Source organism: Ranitomeya variabilis, chromosome 8 (assembly GCF_051348905.1).
Source record: "Ranitomeya variabilis isolate aRanVar5 chromosome 8, aRanVar5.hap1, whole genome shotgun sequence".
NCBI lineage: Eukaryota > Metazoa > Chordata > Amphibia > Anura > Dendrobatidae > Ranitomeya > Ranitomeya variabilis.
In genome coordinates, this window is record NC_135239.1 from 143,657,526 (window position 1) to 143,680,693 (window position 23,168).

Below are 23,168 nucleotides of genomic sequence, written 5' to 3' on the forward strand. Positions count from 1 at the left end.
AGTGCCACGTATTTCAGTGCCACGTATTTCAGTGCCACGTATTTCAGTGCCACGTATTTCAGTGCCACGTATTTCAGTGCCACGTATTTCAGTGCCACGTATTTAAGTGCCACGTATTTAAGTGCCACGTATCACGTATTTCAGTGCCACGTATTTCAGTGCCACGTATTTCAGTGCCACGTATTTAAGTGCCACGTATTTAAGTGCCACGTATCACGTATTTCAGTGCCACGTATTTCAGTGCCACGTATTTCAGTGCCACGTATTTCAGTGCCACGTATTTCAGTGCCACGTATTTCAGTGCCACGTATTTCAGTGCCACGTATTTCAGTGCCACGTATTTCAGTGCCACGTATTTCAGTGCCACGTATTTCAGTGCCACGTATTTCAGTGCCACGTATTTCAGTGCCACGTATTTCAGTGCCACGTATTTCAGTGCCACGTATTTAAGTGCCACATATCACATATTTCAGTGCCACGTATTTCAGTGCCACGTATTTCAGTGCCACGTATTTCAGTGCCACGTATTTCAGTGCCACGTATTTCAGTGCCACGTATTTCAGTGCCACGTATTTCAGTGCCACGTATTTCAGTGCCACGTGCCACGTATTTCAGTGCCACGTATTTCAGTGCCACGTATTTCAGTGCCACGTATTTCAGTGCCACGTATTTCAGTGCCACGTATTTCAGTGCCACGTATTTCAGTGCCACGTATTTCAGTGCCACGTATTTCAGTGCCACGTATTTCAGTGCCACGTATCACGTATTTCAGTGCCACGTATTTCAGTGCCACGTATTTCAGTGCCACGTATTTCAGTGCCACGTATTTCAGTGCCACGTATTTCAGTGCCACGTATTTCAGTGCCACGTATTTCAGTGCCACGTATTTCAGTCACGGTTAGGGTTAGGGTTAGGGCTAGGGTTGGAGGTAAAGTTAGGGTTGGGGCTAAAGTTAGGGTTGGGGCTAAAGTTAGGGTTGGGGCTAAAGTTAGGGTTAGGGTTTGGATTACATTTACGTTTGGATTAGGGTTGGGATTAGAATTATGGGTGTGTCAGGGCTAGGGGTGTGGTTAGGGTTACCGTTGGGATTAGGGTTAGGGGTGTGTTTGGGTTAGGGTTTCAGGTAGAATTGGGGGGTTTCCACTGTCCAGGCACATCAGGGGCTCTCCAAGCGCGACATGGCGTCCAATCTCAATTCCAGCCAATTCTGCGTTGAAAAAGTAAAACAGTGCTCCTTCCCTTCCGAGCTCTCCCGTGCGCCCAAAAAAGGGTTTACCCCAACATATGTGTTATCAGCGTACTCGGGACAAATTGAACAACAACTTCTGGGGTCCAAGTTCTCTTGTTATCCTTAGGAAAATAAAAATTTGGGGGGCTAAAAATCATTTTTGTGGGAAAAAAAAGATGTTTTATTTTCACGGCTCTGCATTATAAACTGTAGTGAAACACTTGGGGGTTCAAAGTTCTCACAACACATCTAGATAAGTTCCTTGGGAGGTCTAGTTTCCAATATGGGGTCACTTGTGGGGGGTTTGTACTGTTTGGGTACATCAGGGGCTCTGCAAATGCAACGTGACGCCTGCAGACCAATCCATTTAAGGCTGCATTCCAAATGGCGCTCCTTCCCTTCCGAGCTCTGTCATGCGCCCAAACAGTGGTTCCCCCCGACATATGGGGTATCAGCGTACTCAGGACAAATTGGACAACAACTTTTGGGGTCTAATTTATCCTGTTACCCTTGTGAAAATACAAAACTGGGGGCTAAAAAATCATTTTTGTGAAAAAAAAGAATTTTTATTTTCACGGCTTTGCGCTATAAACTTTAGTGAAACACTTGGGGGTTCAAAGTTCTCAAAACACATCTAGATAAGTTCCTTGGGAGGTCTAGTTTCCAATATGGGGTCACTTGTGGGGGGTTTGTACTGTTTGGGTACATCAGGGGCTCTGCAAATGCAACGTGACGGCTGCTGACCAATCCATTTAAGTCTGCATTCCAAATGGCGCTCCTTCCCTTCCGAGCTCTGTCATGCGCCCAAACAGTGGTTCCCCCCCACATATGGGGTATCAGCGTACTCAGGACAAATTGGAAAACAAATTTTGGGGTCCAATTTATTCTGTTACCCTTGTAAAAATACAAAGCTGGGGGCTAAAAAATCATTTTTGAGAAAAAAAAAAATTTATTTTCACGGCTCTGCGTTATAATCTGTAGTGAAACACTTGGGGGTTCAAAGCTCTCAAAACACATCTAGATAAGTTCCTTAGGGGGTCTACTTTCCAAAATGGTGTCACTTGTAGGGAGTTTCAATGTTTAGGCACATCAGGGGCTCTCCAAACGCAACATGGCGTCCCATCTCAATTCCAGTCAATTTTGCATTGAAAAGTCAAATGGCGCTCCTTCCCTTCCAAGCTCTGCCATGCGCCCAAACAATGGTTTACACCCACATATGGGGTATCAGCGTACTCAGGACAAATTGCACAACATTTTTTGGGGTCCAATTTCTTCTCTTACCCTTGGGAAAATAAAAAACTGGGGGCGAAAAGATCATTTTTGTGAAAAAATATGATTTTTTATTTTTACGGCTCTGCATTATAAACTTCTGTGAAGCACTTGGTGGGTCAAAGTGCTCACCACACATCTAGATAAGTTCCTTAGGGGGTCTACTTTCCAAAATGGTGTCACTTGTAGGGAGTTTCAATGTTTAGGCACATCAGGGGCTCTCCAAACGCAACATGGCGTCCCATCTCAATTCCAGTCAATTTTGCATTGAAAAGTCAAATGGCGCTCCTTCCCTTCCAAGCTCTGCCATGCGCCTAAACAATGGTTTACACCCACATATGGGGTATCATCGTACTCAGGACAAATTGTACAACAACTTTGGGGGTCCATTTTCTCCTGTTACCCTTGGTAAAATAAAACAAATTGGAGCTGAAATAAATTTTGTGTGAAAAAAAGTTAAATGTTCATTTTTATTTAAACATTCCAAAAATTCCTGTGAAACACCTGAAGGGTTAATAAACTTCTTGAATGTGGTTTTGAGCACCTTGAGGGGTGCAGTTTTTAGAATGGTGTCACACTTGGTTATTTTCTATCATATAGACCCCTCAAAATGACTTCAAATGAGATGTGGTCCCTAAAAAAAAATGGTGTTGTAAAAATGAGAAATTGCTGGTTAACTTTTAACCCTTATAACTCCGTCACAAAAAACAATTTTGGTTCCAAAATTGTACTGATGTAAAGTAGACATGTGGGAAATGTTACTTATTAAGTATTTTGCGTGACATATGTCTGTGATTTAAGGGCACAAAAATTCAAAGTTGGAAAATTGCAAAATTTTCAAAATTTTCGCCAAATTTCCATTTTTTTCACAAATAAACGCAAGTTATATCGAATAAATTTTACCTTTAACATGAAGTACAATATGTCACGAGAAAACAATGTCAGAATCGCCAAGATCCGTCAAAGCGTTCCAGAGTTATAGCCTCATAAAGGGACAGTGGTCAGAATTGTAAAAATTGGCCCGGTCATTAACGTGCAAACCACCCTTGGGGGTGAAGGGGTTAATCATGACTGATTGATTTCCAGCCCTGTCCTCATCAACACCCACACCTGTGTTAATGGATCAATCACTAAAACGATGTTAGCTGCTCCTTTTAAGGCAGGACTGCAATGATGTTGAAATGTGTTTTGGGGGTTAAAGTTCATTTTCTGGGCAAATATTGACTTTGCAAGTACAGTAATTGCTGTTAAGCTGATCTCTCTGACATTCAGGAGTATATGCAAATTGCCATTAGAGAAAATGAAGCAGTAGACTTTGGAAAAATTAATATTTGTCTCATTCTCAAAATTTTTGTCCATGACTGTACTACGTGGCTGGGCAATATACTACGTGGCTGGGCAATATACTACGTGGCTGGGCAATATACTACGTGGCTGGCCAATATACTACTTGGCTCTGTGCTGTATACTACGTGGCTGGGCAATATACTACGTGGCTGGGCAATATACTACGTGGACATGCATATTCTAGAATACCCGATGCGTTAGAATCGGGCCACCATCTAGTGTGTGTGTGTGTATACATACATACATACATACATACATACATACATACATACATACATATTCACATACATACGCACACTTTTCACTAAATTAGAATAGCATCAAAAAGTTAATTTCAGTTCTTCAATACAAAAGGTGAAACTCATATATAGAGTCATTACAAACTGATGGATCTATTTCAAGTGTTTATTTCTGTAATGTTGATGAGTATGGCTTACAGCCAATGAAAACCCGAAAGTCATTATCTTAATATCTGTTTTGGCCAATATGAGATGCGGCCACCGCCTTTCAGGGCTAATCTACAGCATTCTATAATACTGTAGATAAGCCCCGATCCGACCTGAAAGATAAGAAAATTAAGTTTTATTATACTCACCTGCGGGGGGCGGTCCAGTCCGATGGGTGTCGCGGGTCCGGCGCCACCCATATTCTTGTGATGCAGCCCTTCTGTTGCTTCTATGCTCTCCGGCATTGCGCTCCTGCACAGGCGTACTTCTCTGCCTTGTTGAGGGCAGAGCAAAGTACTGCAGTGCGCAGGCGGCTGGCCTCTGACCTTTCCTAGCGCCTGCGCACTGCATCACTTTCCTCTGCCCTCAACACGGCAGATAAGTACGCCTGTGCAGGAGCGATGAAGCAACAGGAGGGCGGCATCGCAAGAATCGGCCAAAACTGCTGACAGGTTCCCGTTTAAAAGGCTAATATGGAAACAGAAGTTAAAAAGAATTAAAAAAAATGGCAGGAATTTTAAAAGTTTGAAAAGGGTACCTTAAAACAAAACTTCTTTCTTAAAGGGGTTGTCTACTTGAGACTACTCCTTCTCAATGACCATATCCATGTAAAATAGTAACTGCATGTACTCTCATCCGGTGCCAGCGCCACTCCAGTGATGCTGGGACTTATGTGGCATTGTGTCACATGAGTCCTGCAGCCAATCGGCAGTTGTTAAGGTGCCAATTGATTCCCTCTTCCTTTGGATGAAACTGGCATCCAAAGCAAGCGAGAGGGAAGCTTCTCATTAAGTCGTTGATCTGGAGATCTGACGTTGCTGGAGCTGCTCCGACACTGGATGTGAGTACTGACTGTTTTTACATGGGAGAATATGGTAGTTGACATGGGCCTGTTCGAGTAGTGTACAAAGCTTTTGGTTTTTTTATATGCCAGAATGTTATTTGTTGAACCAGTTATAGAAATCATGATTTAATGCGATCTGAATTTATATCATTAAAAGGAGAAACCTGATATTTCTGCCGAAGACTGCAAACCGGAGCCAATGGAGACAGAAGAAAAGAAAGACGTTAAGCCTGAAATAAAAGAGGAGGATGAAATGCCCGGCACCCCTGCTGCACAATCTTCTCCTACAGGACAGTCCAAAAAGAAAAGTGGGTTTTCAGAAAAAGACATTAATAATGAGAGAAAGCTGACATTGCTGTAGCACAGGGTCTTCTGTTCATGACATTGAACATTTACAATTGATAACTCCAAGCACTCTTGCCAGTTTCTTAGTATGGCTGCATGTACATTAGATGGGATAGTACCTAGGGCACTGGCAAGAGAAGCACTTGTGCGTACTGGTTACAAATATGCAAAGCAGCTACATGCGTTACAAAAGTCTTAACTTAAAGGGAACCCGTGAGATTCTTTGACCTCCAAGAAATGGACAGTTCACAATCCAGGTAGTCTGTCTCTCATTTCGGGCAAAACAGGAGAAAAATCCAGCTTCCAAAGATAATCAAATTTATTGAAGATAAAATGCAAAGTCCAAAAACATGGTTCACAGGAGAATGTGTAGCAGCAGGCTACGCGTTTCGAACAGTATGTTCTTTTTTTGCTTTGAAAAAGAACATACTGTTCGAAACGCGTAGCCTGCTGCTACACATTCTCCTGTGAACCATGTTTTTGGACTTTGCATTTTATCTTCAATAAATATGATTATCTTTGGAAGTTGGATTTTTCTCCTGTTTTGCCCTATTGCTCCATGTGATGACTGCACGTTATCCGGGCTTCCCCACAACACATGCCTAGCAGGTGAGCTGGTTTTGATAATTTTTTTTTCTTTGTCTCTCATTTCACTTATCTGAGTTTCACAACTTGTGTACGGACCACAATTTCTGGATAAACTGCAACACTCCTTACCCCTGGTCTGAAAGTCATGGTGTGTACTCAAATCATGAAACTCAAACTTGGGGAAACACTGTTCTACCGCCAAATTGATTCAGAGATGAAAACAGTTGAACTTAACTCATTTTGTGGTGCTGAAAAACAAATATGATGCTTAAATTTGCTGATTAGCTCTAATTTTCAAGATCCAGAGGAAGTTGTAATTACTTATGACTCAGACCATTTCATGCAGAGAAAAATTGCGTCTTTATTATTTTGTCATCGTTATTGCGTTGTTAGTAGCTAGTCTATTACATCTATTTAATTTGAGCCTCCAGTGTTGTATCATAGGGTGACCAATCAAAAAAACGCCAACTCTGCTTGATGATTTAATCCTACATACAGTTCCACCACGTACTTCTATAAATGCTCTGTGTAAGGTATACAGTTTTAGGGTTTCTTAGCTTAGTTTCTGAGCAGACATTTTCTATATGTTTTTTCAAATATGCCTCGTTCTTGCACTAACAAAGTGGATAGTTTTTTGCCACATATGCGGAGAAGTCGCTTTTACGTCACAAAAGCGAAACTTGACTATCATAAGGAAAATCTACGACCTGTACTTTGAATACAGAATAGGACAAGAGTTGGGCGCTACATGCTGTAATAGATGTGCATCACATCTTACCCAATGGTTTAAATGGAAAGAGGCAATCTATGCCTTTTACCGTCTCAATGATCTGGAGAGAGCCAGCCGGTCGCACTACCAATTGCTTCTTCTGTATGGTGCCCCCCATTAGTAAACAAGTTTCAAGAAGAAGTGGACTTTAAAGTAACCAAACATTCCATCTGCAATACACTCAGTACCACATACAGAAGAGATGCTGGTTCCAAAAGATGAGAGCGTTTGATCAAGTCCATGCTTATTCGGCAAGCTATAGCGTGTACCTAATAAGCTGCTGAGGGACCCCAGATACATAGAGCGCGCCAGCTGTTCGGCTCCGCAGCTGCATATGTCGCGGCTGTGTCAGTCACAACACATGCATGGAGAGACCAACACACCGCTGATCAACCGACGCGCTCCATGTATCAGAGTTCCTTCTGCAGCTTATTCGGTAAGCGCTATAGCTTGCCGAATAAGCTGGGACTCGATTAAATTCAATCATCTCTACTTATAACACAAAGTGAACTGAATGATCTCATTAGATTTGGATCTGCCAAAAAATTAGCTGAGCTCTTAGGTTCCAGGCTACATCAGTGGAATCTACTAGCGATGTTTGGATTTTTTTGTTCTGCAACCATGATTAAGATCTTGTCCAATACTTCTTCATGGAGGGTGATTTTGTGGCTTGGAAAAACAGTTTAATGGACCCTCTGAAGATATGTCATAATCCAGAGAAATGGAGGCTCTTCATCGATTCGTCCCAATGAAGCACAAAAGTAGTCTTTTCCCGTCTCCCATGACAGCACACCTGAGAGAGGGATCCGCCCAGTCAGGACAGGAAACCTACTGAAATAAAAGGGCGGTACCTCTCCCTCGCTTCAGTTGGGTTTCCTGTCCTGATGGGAACCCCTTGTGCTGAAGAACGGCGGTTCGATTTTATTAATAGAAGATCTTCTTACCCGCTCCTGTCCCGGCACTGGAAGCACAGGCAGGGCGCCTGTATGTCGGCCTTCAGGAAGCGGTAGCGCCGTTCGCAGATCCCATAGGGCTCTTGCGCACGTGCGGGCGTCGGTCCGGCACAGTCCGGACTCCTGGGGCCGGTCTCTGTCCGCCACGCCGCTCTCTCCCCCTCAGCTGGGCCACTTCCGGGTGCGCGGCTGACGTTTCGCGCAAGGTACGCTGGGAGTGGGCGTGCCCGCGTGACGTCAGACCGGCGCGCCGGATCCAAGATGGCGGCGCCCATGCAAAGAACGCCGGTAACGCCACAGGCTACCCGGCGGTATCCAGGGGGAGGAAAAAGAGCGCAACGGTCACCGGAAGAGGTGGGAGCACGAGTACCCTTTATTAAGGGAGAAATAACGCTGGAACAACGCTCATTTCCATGCAGCTATCCAGACATGGAGGATCGTATGGAACTCCAGCAGCAGCAGCAGCCTTTACAGCAGCAGCAGCGTGAGCCCCTTTCAAGTGATACGCCTGCTCACCAGCGTACCAAAAAAGATAGCCGCTCGAGTGCAAGGAGTGGCAAACGCCCTGGTCGGTCGTCTCAGGATTCTACCCCCAGGAGAATCGTCCAACGTGCTCCTAGTCCGCCTCAGATTCCGGTACCGTTTGTGGTCAGCGGGTGGTGAGTGATCTACGTGAATGTCACCCTGGTGGTAATAGGCTACATTTTCTGTTTACTTGGCAGGCGCCGAGGAAGGCTAGCTCCAAGACCAGGAATAAGGAATGTGCCCTCTGTAGAGCTCCGTTGGCAGTCCAGTGGCAAAAAAGTCTTTGCATAGATTGTATTCAAAAAACCATCCAGGAAGAAACCCCTGACTTTGCCTCTAGTCTTAGGGCAATTATTAGAGCTGAAGTAGAAGGCTCTGTTAAAGCGGCCCTTAAGAAAAAGGGTAGTAGAGACCCAGAACCGGTTTCCGCGTCGGAGGTTTCTCATTCTGAAGAGGAATATCAGGAGGATCCGTTGTCTCCCTGCTCCTCCGCCTCTAAGTCCCCTGGCTCTTCCTCAGACAGTGATATTGGGGGGCGTCCATGCTTTCTTACCGAGAACATGGACAAACTGGTTAAAGCCGTTAGAACTTCTATGGGCCTAAAAGACGAGAAAACAACCAAATCCCTGGAGGACATTATGTTCGGAGGGTTGGAGGAAAAAAGAAAACGTACGTTTCCCGTTAACTCCAAAATAAAAGCCCTTATTGAAAAGGAATGGAAAAAGCCGGAAAAATCGGGTAATCTGCCCTCGGCTTCTAAAAGACGTTACCCCTTTGAGGAAAAAGATTCAGAGACTTGGGATAAAGTACCTAAGATAGATGGCGCAGTAGCAAAATCCTCTAAAAAACTATCCCTTCCTTTAGAGGACTCTGGGGTATTGAGGGACCCCTTAGATAAAAAGGCGGACGGTTTCTTAAGACACACCTGGGAAGCAACCGCAGGCGCACTGAAACCGGCAATTGCAGGAACCTGTGTGTCTCGTTCCCTTATTGTCTGGTTACAGCAAATAGAGGAGCAGTTGACATCTAAAGCCCCAAGAGACGAAATTTTATCTAATGTGACTATGGCTAAAGGGGCAGCCGCCTTTATAGCAGATTCATCAGCAGATTCCGTAAGGCTGGCGGCCAGAGCTGCAGGTTTATCCAATGCAGCTAGGCGTGCTCTCTGGTTAAAGGGGTGCCCGGGAGACCTGCCCTCAAAAAATAGACTCTGTTCTATACCATGTGATGGCCATTTCCTCTTCGGTAAAAAGTTGGAGGACATTCTGGAAAAAGCCGGTGACAGGAAAAAAGGTTTTCCTCGCTTTCCAGTGGACTTTAGAAGGCCTTATTTTCGGAGGGGCAAATTTAGTAGGGGCCGCCCCCCGGGAGACAGAAGGGGCTGGGACTCCAGAGACAAAAGGGGATCTGGATATATGTTTAAAGGTCCCTCAACTTCAACTAAAAAGCCCTCCCAATGACGCCAGGCCAGTAGGGGGGAGGCTTTCATCTTTTTTCCCAGCATGGGTAAACATCTCCCCCTCTCATTGGGCTCTGATGGTGGTCAAAGACGGCCTAAAAATAGATTTTGTTTATCCACCGCGACGGACTTTTATTTCAACACCCCAAAGAAAAACCCCGGAAGAGCAGCTAGCCTTGGAAACAGAGGTACTAGAGCTGGTTTCAAAACGTGTTCTGGTAGAAGTCCCGCGGGAGGAACAGGGAAAAGGTTTTTATTCCCCTCTTTTTTTGATAAAAAAACCAGACGGGTCTTTAAGAACTATCGTCAATCTAAAAAACCTCAATCAATCGGTAAAAAACTGTTCCTTCAAAATGGAGTCTATAAATACAGCGATAAAACTCCTGTTCCCACAGTGCTTCATGGCAGCTATCGATTTAAAAGACGCCTATTATCACGTCCCAATTCATCAAGATTTTCAAAAATTCCTAAGGGTAGCGGTTTATGTCCAAGGTTGTCTCAGGCACTATCAGTACGCTGCCCTCCCGTTCGGCCTGTCAATAGCGCCAAGAATTTTTACCAAGCTGATGTCAGAGGTCATGTCCTTCCTCCGCTCACGGGACGTGGTAATTGTTCCATATCTGGACGACTTCCTGATAATAGGGAACTCAGCGGCGCACTGCCGGTCACAAATAGAAGAGGTTACGACGACACTAGAATTGCTGGGGTGGAAAATAAATCTTGCCAAATCAAGGTTGACGCCGGAGCCGGTTCAGTCCTTTTTAGGCCTGGTTCTGGACTCCGAGCGTCAGCTTTGTCTTCTACCAGAAAACAAGTTGGTCAAAATCCAAAATCTGGTGGAATCAGCAATTCAACACCCTGTAATGACTTTGAGAAAAGCAATGTCCTTGCTGGGCTCTCTGACGTCCTGTATACCCGCAGTAAGATGGGCTCAATTCCATCTAAGATTATTACAGTGGGAGGTCCTGTCGGCGCAAAAACTGTTAAAAGGGCGTTTAGAGGGCAAACTGTGTCTTTCATTGGGGGTAACGGATTCCCTAAAATGGTGGACCATAAGAAATCATTTAACATCTGGGGTCCAGTGGGTAACTCCGATAGAACAGGTCATCACCACAGACGCAAGCGGTACAGGATGGGGAGCTCATTTAGGGACTCTTTCAGTTCAGGGATCTTGGTCCCATCTAGAGTCTCAACAGGCGTCAAATTTAAGGGAATTAGGGGCCGTAGAAAGAGCTGTGAAACACTTCCTTCCCATCATTCAGGGCCACCATACCAGGGTCATGTCGGACAATCGCGCAGTGGTGGCATATATCAACCACCAAGGGGGGACGAGATCCCCTTCCCTAATGAAGTCAGCGTCTGTCCTCCTACAAATAGCAGAGCACCACCTGCTATCCCTCTCTGCTCTTCACATAAGGGGAATCGAGAATTCGAGAGCAGACTACCTAAGTCGCAAGACACTGAGGCAGGGGGAGTGGTCTTTAAATCCCCGGGTCTTTCAAGAGATAGTGCAGGCCTGGGGCTTACCTGTGATAGATTTGTTTGCCACCCTAATCAACAGGAAGGTAGACAGGTTCTGTTCACTAGACCCGAGGGAGAATCCCTTCGCAGTAGATGCCCTGCAGATTCAATGGGATTTCAGTCTCGCGTATGTGTTTCCACCAATAGCAATGATACCAGCAGTAGTGAGGAAAATCAGGATGGAGCAAGCGAGAGTAATATTGATTGCTCCATTTTGGCCGAAAAGACCTTGGTTCTCCCTCCTGAGACAAATGTCTATAACCGATCCGTGGATCCTACCAGAGATTCCGGACCTTCTAACCCAGGGCCCAATATGCCACTCTCAGGTGAAGGGCTTCCATCTTGCAGCCTGGAATTTGAGAGGGCATTACTGAGTAGGCGGGGGTTTTCGCCAGGGTTAGTTTCCACCTTATTAAAAAGTAGAAAACCAGTAACATCTAGAATTTACGGTAGAACGTGGAAAAAGTTTCTGGATTTTTCGGGGCAACCTTTGGGGGACAAGGCTCCTGTGGGTACCATCTTAGAATTTTTACAAGCGGGTTTACAACTGGGGTTGGCAACCAATACACTCAAGGTCCAGGTGTCGGCATTAGGTGCCTTATACAATTGCAATCTTGCCTCCAATAGATGGGTGTCCCGCTTTATTAAATCCTGTAGTAGGTCTAGACCGATAAAAATTCAGAGACTTCCCCCGTGGGATTTAAATCTGGTATTAAATGCTCTAACCAATAGTCCATTTGAACCCCTGCAGGAATCATCATTAAAGATACTCACTCTTAAAACGGTACTCCTGGTTGCGTTAACATCAGCCCGTAGGGTGAGTGATTTACAGGCCCTGTCCGTCTCCCCTCCTTACACGCAAATTTTTGATGACAGGGTAGTACTCAGACCAGATCCGGCATACCTTCCAAAGGTCGTACTTAAATTTCATAGAAGTCAAGAGATTGTGTTGCCCTCCTTTTGTAATAATCCTAGGAACCCAGGGGAGGCAAAATTTCATACACTGGATGTGAGGAGGGCTATTGTGCAGTACATATCCTTGACAAATCAGTGGAGAAAAGATCAATCCCTTTTCATAGCCTTCCAGGGTAGTAGGAAAGGATATGGGGTATCCAAGTGTACTATTGCCAGGTGGATTAGGGAGGCTATTTCCTTATCCTATGCTTCCTGTGGCGCCCCGATCCCTGATGGCATCAAGGCTCACTCCACCAGGGCCGTGTCTACTTCCTGGGCTGAAAAAGCAGAGGTATCGATAGATCAAATTTGTAAAGCCGCTACCTGGTCCTCTCCGTCTACCTTCTTTAGACACTACCGGCTAGATCTATCCTCCTCGTCTGACCTTACCTTTGGTAGAAGGGTGCTGCAAGCGGTGGTCCCTCCCTAAGGTGTTCTTTCTCCAAAAATCTCTCAGGTGTGCTGTCATGGGAGACGGGAAAACACCAAGGTTACTTACCGGTAGCCGGTTTTTCCGGAGCCCATGACAGCACCTGTATATTCCCTCCCTTCTTTTTCACCCTTTGGTGCGCACTTTTTAGCTGGGTGTATTTTGTTATATTTATAATGTGGTGATGGATTACCATGTACTAACCAAAAGGGCCTCTCATGCTCTGGAAAACCAACTGAAGCGAGGGAGAGGTACCGCCCTTTTATTTCAGTAGGTTTCCTGTCCTGACTGGGCGGATCCCTCTCTCAGGTGTGCTGTCATGGGCTCCGGAAAAACCGGCTACCGGTAAGTAACCTTGGTGTTTCTGCATAATGGCAATGCTGTACGTTCAATTCCAGTTGGTTATGTAGTCCACATGAAAGAAACCTATGACAACATGAAACCGCTGTTGAAGTGCCTGAACTATGACCAACATTTGTGGCCTCTCTGTGGTGACTTAAAGGTGCTTGGTCTCCTGGGTGGATACACAAAGTCCTGCTGGTTTCTGTGTGAGTGGGATAGTCATGCAAGGGAATATCACTACAATAATAGAGACTGACCTCTCTGACATTCACTTAAGCCAGGGAGTAAAAATGTTCTGCATCCAGCACTTGTTGACCCACGTAATATTTTGTTACCACCATTGCATATCCAGTTGGGCCTAATGAAGATCTTTATAAAGTCAATGGATAAAAATGTAAAAGCATTCAAGTATCTCAAGGATAAATTTCCAAGTTTGAGTGAAGCAAATATAAAGAAAGGAGTCTTTATTGGACCTCAGATTCGTAAGCTTCTACAAGATGAGAAGTTTCTGTTTGTTGCATGGGTAGCATTCACATTAGTGGTAACTCATTTTTTGCTAAACTCGAGCAGATAACTATGAAGAGTTGGTGGGAAATCTCAAATCATATGAGGATCTTGGCTGTAACATGTCTTTAACCCCTTCAAGACGCAGCCATTTTTTGCTTTTTCGTTTTTCACTCTCCTCCTTCCCAGAGCCATAACTTTTTTTATTTTTCCGTCAATATGTCCATGTGAGGGCTTATTTTTTTGCTGGATGAGTTGTACTTTTGAATGACACCATTGGTTTTACCATGTCTTGTACTAGAAAACAGGAAAAAAATTCCAAGTGCTGTGAAGTTGCAAAAAAAGTGCAATCCCACACTGGTTTTTTGTTTGGCTTTTTTGCTAGGTTCACTAAATGCTAAAACTGACCTGCCATTGTGATTCTCCATGTCATTACGAGTTCATAGATAAAAAAAATAACCTAGACATGTTTGGTGTCTAAGTGGTGAAAAAAAAAAAATCCAAACTTTGTTAAAAAAAAAAAATGCATCATTTTCCGAGACCCGTAGCGTTTCCATTTTTCGGGATCTCTGGTCAGGTGAGGGCTTATTTTTTGCGTGCTGAGCTGACGTTTTTAGTAATACCACTTTTGTGCACATACGTTCTTTTGATCGCACGTTATTGCATTTTAATGCAATGTCGCGGCTACCAATAAAACGTAATTCTGGCGTTATGAATTTTTTTTTTCTCGCTACGCCGTTTAGCGATAAGGTTAATCCTCTTTTTTTAATTGATAGACCTAGCGATTCTGAACGCGGTGATACCAGATATGTGTTTCATTTTTTTTATTTTATTTTGAATGGGGCGAAAGGGGGGTGATTTAAACTTTTTATATTTTTTTTTCATATTTTTTTTAAACATCTTATTTTTACTTTTGCCATGCTTCAATAGCCTTCATGGGAGGCTAGAAGCTGGCACAACTGGATCGGCTCAGCTACATAAGAGCTGCTCCTATGCTGCTGAATTACAGGCTTGCTATGAGCGCCGACCACAGGGTAGCAATCACAGCAAGCCTGCATCAACAACCATAGAGGTCTTAAGGAGACCTCAGGTTGTCATGCCGATGCATCACTGACCCTCGATCACATGATGGGTCGGCGATGCGCGCATTCCCGGCCAGATGGCTGGAAGCGGTAGTTAAATGCTGCTGTCAGTTTTTGACAGCGGCATTTAACTAGTTAATAGCGGCGGGAGGATCGCGATTCCACCTGTCGCTATTGTGCGCACATGTCAGCTGTACAAAACAGCTGACATGTCGCGACTTTGATGTGGGCTCAGCGCCAGAGCCCACATCAAAGGGGGAGACACGACATGCACAGTACTAGTATGGCGCATGTCGTGAAGGGGTTAAAGATTCATACCTTCGCATCCAGACTTTCCACCAATCTGCAGAGCAGTGAACGACTAGCACGGTGAGAGATTTCACCAAGTGCGGCTGTGGAGAGAAAAGATATCAATGAACATGGAATCCATGATTGCAGATTACTGTTGAATAATAAGAGATGATCCGACACAGGAGTACAAGAGACGAGCAAAAAAGAATCGTCACTGAACGAGAATAAATTTTTCAGTGCAATTTCTGTAACTTTATAATTGGCAATAGTGTTTAGAAAGGTTTTAGTTGTTTGAATTGTTGCGAAGTTTCCTCTAGCAGAAAATTGGCATAACAAAATATACTGCATCTTTACATTTTATGCATTAATCATATGTAGCAGTAAAAGGAAAACTCTTTATCATAGAAACAAGCCAACCAAAAAGATTTCTTGAAATCCCCCCACTATGGTGTAACATCTGGCCGCTGCGCAAGTACGCAGTAGCTAACCCTCAACGTTTACTGATCGTGTGCACATACTGACAGTTTCCTTTTAAAACCTTTCTTCATAGGTCATAGCCATGTGCTTTTCTGCTTGTTCTGTTCTATACTATTATTTATTGCTATGTAACAATATCTTTGTTATTAAAATAATTTCTTCAATTTCTTCACCCCCTTTAAAGTTTTTAAACCTGAGGAACTACGACAAGCTCTCATGCCTACACTAGAGGCATTATACCGCCAAGATCCAGAATCCCTTCCATTCCGGCAACCTGTAGATCCGCAGTTATTAGGAATCCCGGTAAGCTTCATCAAATTCTTTTTGTGCTCATTTGGAAAACGGTGTTTTTATTTTCGGATACTTAGATGGTCCCTGATTCATCATTGCTTTTGTACTAGTTGTTTGTCTAGTTTTATGCCTTTTTATTTAGTTGCTCCCAATTCATTGTTCTATTTGCACCCCCCTTTTTTTAAAGCCTATTTATTTATGATTGCCTGTGGATTTTAATGCTGTATTGTGATTTTTGGCGCCAAAAGTCGCACAGTCATTTCAAAACCAGAATAAGGTCCATGTTTGACTTTGCGCCATATTCATTAATCACGTGTGCCATTTTGATAAATTTGGAACCGAAAACGGCAGCGAATATCACAATATTAAAAAAAAAAAAAAAATGGTGATTAAAAAAATTTGCATATGATGAATTGGGGCCAAATAATCCGATGCCGATTTTTCTTTTTTTTTACCATCTATATAAAGAGAATGGGTGCCTGATACATCATCATGTGTGTGGAAATGCCATGGGGATAATTAACCAATTAGCCATTAACTGCTACAGTGTAGGAGCCATAATGAAAGGAAACCGCAGTACTGGAATCACAAGCCAGGCACACCACAATCTCTGATCCTGACTTTCTAAGCTACACTCTATGTACATCAGGCGTGTCAAACTCAACAGAGGGTCAAATTTATAAACTTGGACAAAGTTCTGGGATAACCCTGATATTTATTTTAAAAAAAAGAAGTCTACAATTGAAGTTTTTCCTTTTCACATCTGGTAAACCTTTTCATATAGAAACAAACTTAAAAGGGTTGTCTTTAATAGATTGTAAGTCACGACAGGAGCATTGGGTTTTTCCTTGTGGGCAGGAGCGGACATAAAAACTATGGAGCCCAGTAGAAAGTCTCTCCCCACCCTACAACAAAAAACAGATGAGCATATCTCACAACTTTGCTGCCCTTTGTATAATGTCAACAGGTGTCCTCCATACACAGTATGATACCTCCAAAGGGAATTCCTCCATACACATGACCCTACTGTGTCCCATCCGCCTCCAGCAAGGTATGCTGTCCCAAGTACAGTATGATGCTCTAAATGTGATCCCCGCACAGTATAATGTGTCCCACATAGTCCTACATACAGAATTATGACCTCACATAGTCCTCTATACAGTGTAATTCACCATACGGAATAATGGCCCCACGTAGTTCTCCATTTAGTATTTTAGGCCACACACAGTCCTCCATTTAGTATTATGGGCACCACATAATGCTCCAGACAGAATACTGGCCCACATATTCATCCATACAGTATAATGGGCCCCACATTAAGAAAAATGTGCTCATCTCTCCTCTTTTCCCCGCTGCTCTGATCTCGGCAGTAAGCGATCTGAAGCTATTCACTACTCGGCATAGTGGGTGTGAAATAGTGAAATTGTATCTGCAGTGCTGAGACCTCAGGCACAGAAGGAGAATGATGGAGGAGGGAGCAAACGGCTTCCATCATCTCATTCAACTGTATCGGCATCAACTGGAGTGCTGATGCAGTTGAAAGTGCGATCTGAGGATGCGGTGCTGGCATCGTGAACCAAGTATAATCACCCTGCAGGCCAGAGTTTGACATGTATGATGTACATGAATGAAATCTTTTGGTAAAATTACATTGTATTTCATTTTAGTTTCACTTAACCCTCCGTCAGGGGCAATATGTTTCTTAACGAGTTTAGGGCATTGCGCCTGTCCGGCACAGGCTAGAAAATTGGCTATATTTTCGTTTTTAAAAAATCTCAATGCTCTAAAAGTGATCAGTTACATAAATAGGAATGTAATAAATGAGAATACACATAATCAGGTTGAAAAAAAAAAGTTTATTAACCAGAAAAGTAATATGTTTCTATGTCTTGAGCATCCTCCTCACTCTCTCCATCTTGATCTGTATCAGACACATCTGGACATTCTTCCACATCATCTTCTGAATCAATGTCACTTTCTCCCCCTAAATCTTCTAGCTGTAAGGGGTCTGTCTCATCATCAAGCAGTATATTTTGCACTTGCTCAACATGAAGGGCATTTGACAAGTCAAATATTCTTCTCGCCATTTCAGAAGAAAAGCTGAAGCAAGAGAGATAATGTGTTAAGGCGCAATGTGCCTGAGAAGCACACTCTTATTTATAACAAAACCTTCTATGACAAATCCACAAATTTAGCACTAGCTATTCATAAAACAAGCTAAAAAAACAATTGGGATGAATAAAAACAGCAAATACTAAAAGTCAAAGGTGTGACGCCTTCAGGGGCAATGAGCCAGAGAAGCCAAAACACTGATATCTGATCTCCTGCAGCTCTGCATAACAAGAGGCTTCTCAGGTTTCACACAGCCTTTAAAGTTAGGGTACTGTCTCACAGTGGCACTTTTGTCGCTACGACGGTACGATCCGTGACGTTCCAGCGATATCCATACGATATCGCTGTGTCTGACACGCAGCAGCGATCAGGGACCCTGCTGAGAATCGTACGTCGTAGCAGATCGTTTGGAACTTTCTTTCGTCGCTGGATCTCCCGCTGTCATCGTTGGATCGGTGTGTGTGACACCGATCCAACGATGCGTTCGCTTGTAACCAGTGTAAACATCGGGTTACTAAGCGCAGGGCCGCGCTTAGTAACCCGATGTTTACCCTGGTTACCATTGTAAATGTAAAAAAAAAAAAAACAGTACATACTCACATTCCGGTGTCCGTCAGGTCCCTTGCCGTCTGCTTCCCGCACTGACTGACTGCCAGCCGTAAAGTGAAAGCAGAGCACAGCGGCCGGCAGTCAGTCAGTGCGGGAAGCAGACGGCAAGGGACCTGACGGACACCGGAATGTGAGTATGTACTGTTTTTTTTTTTTTTTTACATTTACGACAGTAACCAGGGTAAACATCGGGTTACTAAGCGCGGCCCTGCTCTTAGTAACCCGATGTTTACCCTGGTTACCCAGGGACCTCGGCATCGTTGGTCGCTGGAGAGCTGTCTGTGACAGCTCCCCAGCGACCACACAACGACTTACCAACGATCACGGCCAGGTCGTATCGCTGGTTGTGATCGTTGGTAAATCGTTTTGTGAGACGGTACCCTTAGGAAGGTACTGGGAGGAGGGCATTTCCCAGACAAACCACTGAAAATAGAGAAATGAAACTAAGTGAGCTGCGCCTGTCAGATCAGTTGCCCCCTGACGGAGGGTTAAAAAAAATGGTTGCAAAGGGGGCTGATGCCTTCTAATTTTCAATTTATTTTTTTTAATCAAATTTTTTTTTTTTTTTTTGCAGTTTTTCAAGTAACATTACAAACATTTAAAGAACATAGTCCCAACCCCAGTCCCCCCCTACATACAACTCCCCTAAAGTATAAAATACATGTACTGCTCTCTTTTTCTGCAAAATTTTTCAAATATTTGAAGGGATCCTGTCAAGTCCAGAAATTCAGTTTACCTGCAGAAAAGGAACTGATCTGAAGGTAAATGGTGTCTAAATCCTTTGGCTTACTGGAGCAGCAGCTGCAAGAAGAAAATGAACTTCCATTCTCTCCACTCTATACCTGCCATAATGCACAGTGCGCACTCCGTGCTCGTTCGCCGGCACATTGATAGACAGTCTGCTCAGCAGTGTGTGCCGAGCAGGTCGTCACTCATTGTGCCGGGGCGTCCTTACAGCACGTGCGCCCCCTTCACTCCCTATGGCAGAAAGAGAGCGGCTACAGGGAAAGCATAGACGTTCATTTTCTCCCTGAAGCTCCTGCTCCAGTAAAGCAACCAAGCAGGATTTATTGCTTTACTTGCTGATTAACCTGGTTCCTGAAGGCTAAATTGTATTTCCGGACACGGCAGGACCCTTTTAAATGGTGATGGCTTGCGGGTTTTGTGATTGGGGGGGTGTTTACATTTTTTTCGCCGCTCTGCTCTTTCCATTGAGTTTTGACTTACAAATATACATTGGTAAGTAAATCCCATATTTTAATGCTAGAATTGTGCTTTGCTTTATTTTTGCTTTGCATCCTCTCAGACCAGTAATGCGTTATAACTTCTTATGATTCAGAAAAATACCTCTGTCCTGCAGGATTACTTTGAGATTGTGAAGACTCCTATGGACCTGTCAACCATTAAACGCAAGTTAGACACCGGGCAGTACCAGGAACCATGGCAGTATGTGGAAGACATCTGGCTGATGTTTAACAATGCTTGGCTATATAACCGAAAAACTTCTCGCGTTTACAAGTACTGCTCAAAGTTAGCTGAAGTGTTTGAACAGGAGATCGATCCAGTCATGCAGAGTCTGGGATACTGTTGTGGCAGAAAGGTTTGTACAACTTATACTTTTTTTTTATTACTGTTTTATAATGGCTATGTGTGTAGGGTAAGGGCCTTACTTCCAATCTTTATATTTACTATCAAACCATTGTAAAAGATACCTGGCACAAAAAGTATTGGTCTTGAATATTTGTACACTGTGCGAGTATGAGATTTATGGCTTGGTGCTTTTTAAAGACCTATTTCCACTTCACACTGTCTTACAGCTTGAATTCTCTCCACAAACCCTGTGCTGTTATGGCAAACAGCTATGCACAATTCCACGTGATGCCACATACTACAGTTATCAAAATAGGTAAGTGCTCCCAGAAAAGCATCCGTTTACAATATTAAATTCCAATGCTTAAAGAGCAATTCCACTGAAATCAGAGCATTCTCTGGGCCCATCCGATCCTTATTTTTCCCCTGGTGCAGTATTCTGATTAGTGCTGAGAGCTGCAGTCATTACTTTTTCAAATGTGGATAAAATATGCTTTAAGTCTTCATTTTCCGAAACCCTTATTTTTTTTCTTAAGTTTGATGGGGCTGAGTGAGAGCTTGTATTTTGCACGATGAGGACGTTTTTTATTATTACTGATTTTTCGCGTACATACAATATTTCTATTGCTTAGCGTTACGGTTTCTTAGAGGTGATGTGCCAAAACAAGAAACACAATTGTGGCATTTTTATTTTTATTTTTTAATTTTTTAATCTCTACAGCATTTACTGATTGAGTGAGTTCCATATTATAATAGTCTTTCATTAACTTGGCAATACCAAATAGGCTTTTTTTATGTATATTTTTCTTTTGTTCCGAGATATACCATATTTTGCAGATTATAAAACACCGAATTATAAAATTCACACCAACTTTTGGGTGGAAAATAGGAAAAAAAAAAACATTTTTAAATAATGGTGTGCCTTATAATCCAGCTTAACAGTAGCTTACCTGTGGGGAGGAGCCAGGGTCACTGCTTCAGGACATAAGCAGCAGGAGGAGTGGGCTGCGGTCCTCGTCCTCTCAGAAGATGCCGGTGAATGGACCTTTTCTTTCCCGTACATATCCCTGCAGTGGGCTTCCCAAGATCTTAATCTGTGCATGTGCCGCTGTAGGTGGCTAGTTTTCCGAAGACATCCGCAGGGATATGTACTGGAGACGAAACCTCCAATCACTGGCGCCGACATCTTCTGAGAGGTTGAGAACCGAAGCATCCCCCCACTCCTCCTGCTGCTGACCTCCTTAATCAGCGACCCTGGCTCCTATGACAACACTCTGCCCTCACCCCTCAGGTAAGATACCTTCGGATTATGAGACACACACCCTTTTTCCCTTTCAAATTTTTTTTGGAAAAAGTGTCTTAAAATACGGTATACTGTGGGTTTAAAAAAACAAACAAAACTACTTTTCTGCCCCCCCCCCCCCCCTTTTTTATTTTTTTTTTATTTTTAAATAACTTGCACCTGCGATCCTTTGACTGCTTATACTATATACTACAATACCACAGCATTGCAGCATATTGTGAAAATTTCGGTCAGCCTATGGGAGAACTTTACTTGGAGAACTGAGATGACAGCAACGAGGCCGTCAGCAGACCCATGGCTGTCATAGTAACTCTGTGATCCCCCATAGTCACTGGGTGGTGGGGGGACTTTAGGAGCCGATGCTTTTTAATTAAACGCTACAGCCAGGAATTGACAGTGGCATTTAATTGGTTAGCAGCCACGGCCCAAGCTCTGCCCCAGTCTCAGCTGTTGGAGACAGATGACGGCTATATAGGATAGCTGGCATCTGGCACGTGTGGAGGGAGTGCAGTTCCGGAGGACCCTTCCCAGCACATTATTACATCTTCCTTTTGCGGAAGGGGGTTAAATTACAAATCTGGCATGCAACTGTACAGGAATACTTGCAAAAGAAAAGCTATAATGCCGTATCATTGCTTTTCTAATAGACTGTTAGAGGCTTTTGCTGTTCACTCTCAGCAAGGACTGCCAAAGTCTATGCTGCAGATTTACTAAACTAGGCAGTCTTCTGTTCCTGATGCCAAGCTGCCATCTTCAGAGCAGAAACGAGCATCTTATAGCGCTCGCTCCCACACTGGAGACTGCATCTTGCAGGATGCTGCCTAGTTTACTGCAGCACCCAACACAGATTGTAGGTGGTCCTTGCTGCAGGTTAATGGCAAAATCCTCCTAATGGTGATTTTGAAAAGATTTTGCTTCGAAATCCTGCAGTTTAATTATTTTTCTTTTGAATGTTTTTGTCTTCAAGATTGGCCTGAATCTGGGAATTGGGCAGTAAGAAGTATACTGAACATGTACTCACAATTTTATTTATTGGACGAGTGATGGTCCCAGTGTTCATCTGAGTGGAATTGCTCTTTAAGTGATTTGTTCTGGCCTTTGCCATTCACCATTGTATATTAGAATATATAGGGTATATCTTTTGAGAAGTGCCGTTTCTCGTCACCCTATTTCTGCTTCTGTTTGTATCCTGCCTGTAATCAATAGATGTCTTGGCTTCTATGCTCTATCTAGTCATACACTAATGAAAGGTACTTAACATAAGTTTTGTCTATCTTTTAATTCACAAAACATTTACTGTTATGTGTGGGCAGGCATTTTATTTAGATCTTTTTTTCTCAGCTAAAATGCAGATGAGTTTAGTGAAGAGCCACATCTTCAATGCCAGCGGTGATCCCTGCTATTCCTAGTGCCTCGTCAGTGCTTCAAATCTGACATCCATTAAACAAATAGCTGAAATAAATGCATTAAAAGCTCACATAAATTTTGTAACTCACAGCCTGTAAATGCAAAAAAATCTTATTTTCTTTTCCCATTTATACAGTTTTTATTTAAACTTTCACATCAGCTACAATTACAATCCTGTTAAGGTTGTTTTGTCCACGTCTACATCTAGAGATTGAGGGATTGCATAGTTAAGCCTTCTTGTAAGTAATGCAACACCCCACCGCCCCCCCCCCCCCCCCCCCCCACCACCACCAAAAAAAAAAAAGCATAATTTTATTTCACGCAGTAGATTAAGGAAAAAATACAAATAAAAAAATCAAGAGGTGGTCCACTACAGTGTGAGTGGGCTGATCGATTTAAACCTTGGCAATAAGGCTTTCTTCAAATACCTTGTGTTTCAGCTCATCCGTATCACGTGACCCCCGTTTGCAGCCTCTGATATC

At 43.4% G+C, this 23,168-nt stretch overlaps 1 protein-coding gene across 4 annotated transcripts in view; it reads left to right on the plus strand.

The window, feature by feature from the left end:
• Positions 1 to 23,168, plus strand: part of EP300 (EP300 lysine acetyltransferase) — a 185,684-nt gene that overhangs the window by 100,467 nt on the left and 62,049 nt on the right. For 2 of the 4 annotated variants that reach the window (XM_077276079.1, XM_077276081.1), the window contains exons 16-19: positions 5,292 to 5,442; positions 15,559 to 15,677; positions 19,726 to 19,986; positions 20,204 to 20,292. In XM_077276079.1, the coding sequence (XP_077132194.1) occupies positions 5,292 to 5,442; positions 15,559 to 15,677; positions 19,726 to 19,986; positions 20,204 to 20,292 (620 nt within the window). The remainder of the gene's footprint in view (positions 1 to 5,291; positions 5,443 to 15,558; positions 15,678 to 19,725; positions 19,987 to 20,203; positions 20,293 to 23,168) is intronic. The other 2 variants (XM_077276080.1, XM_077276082.1) reach the window with 1 other exon arrangement.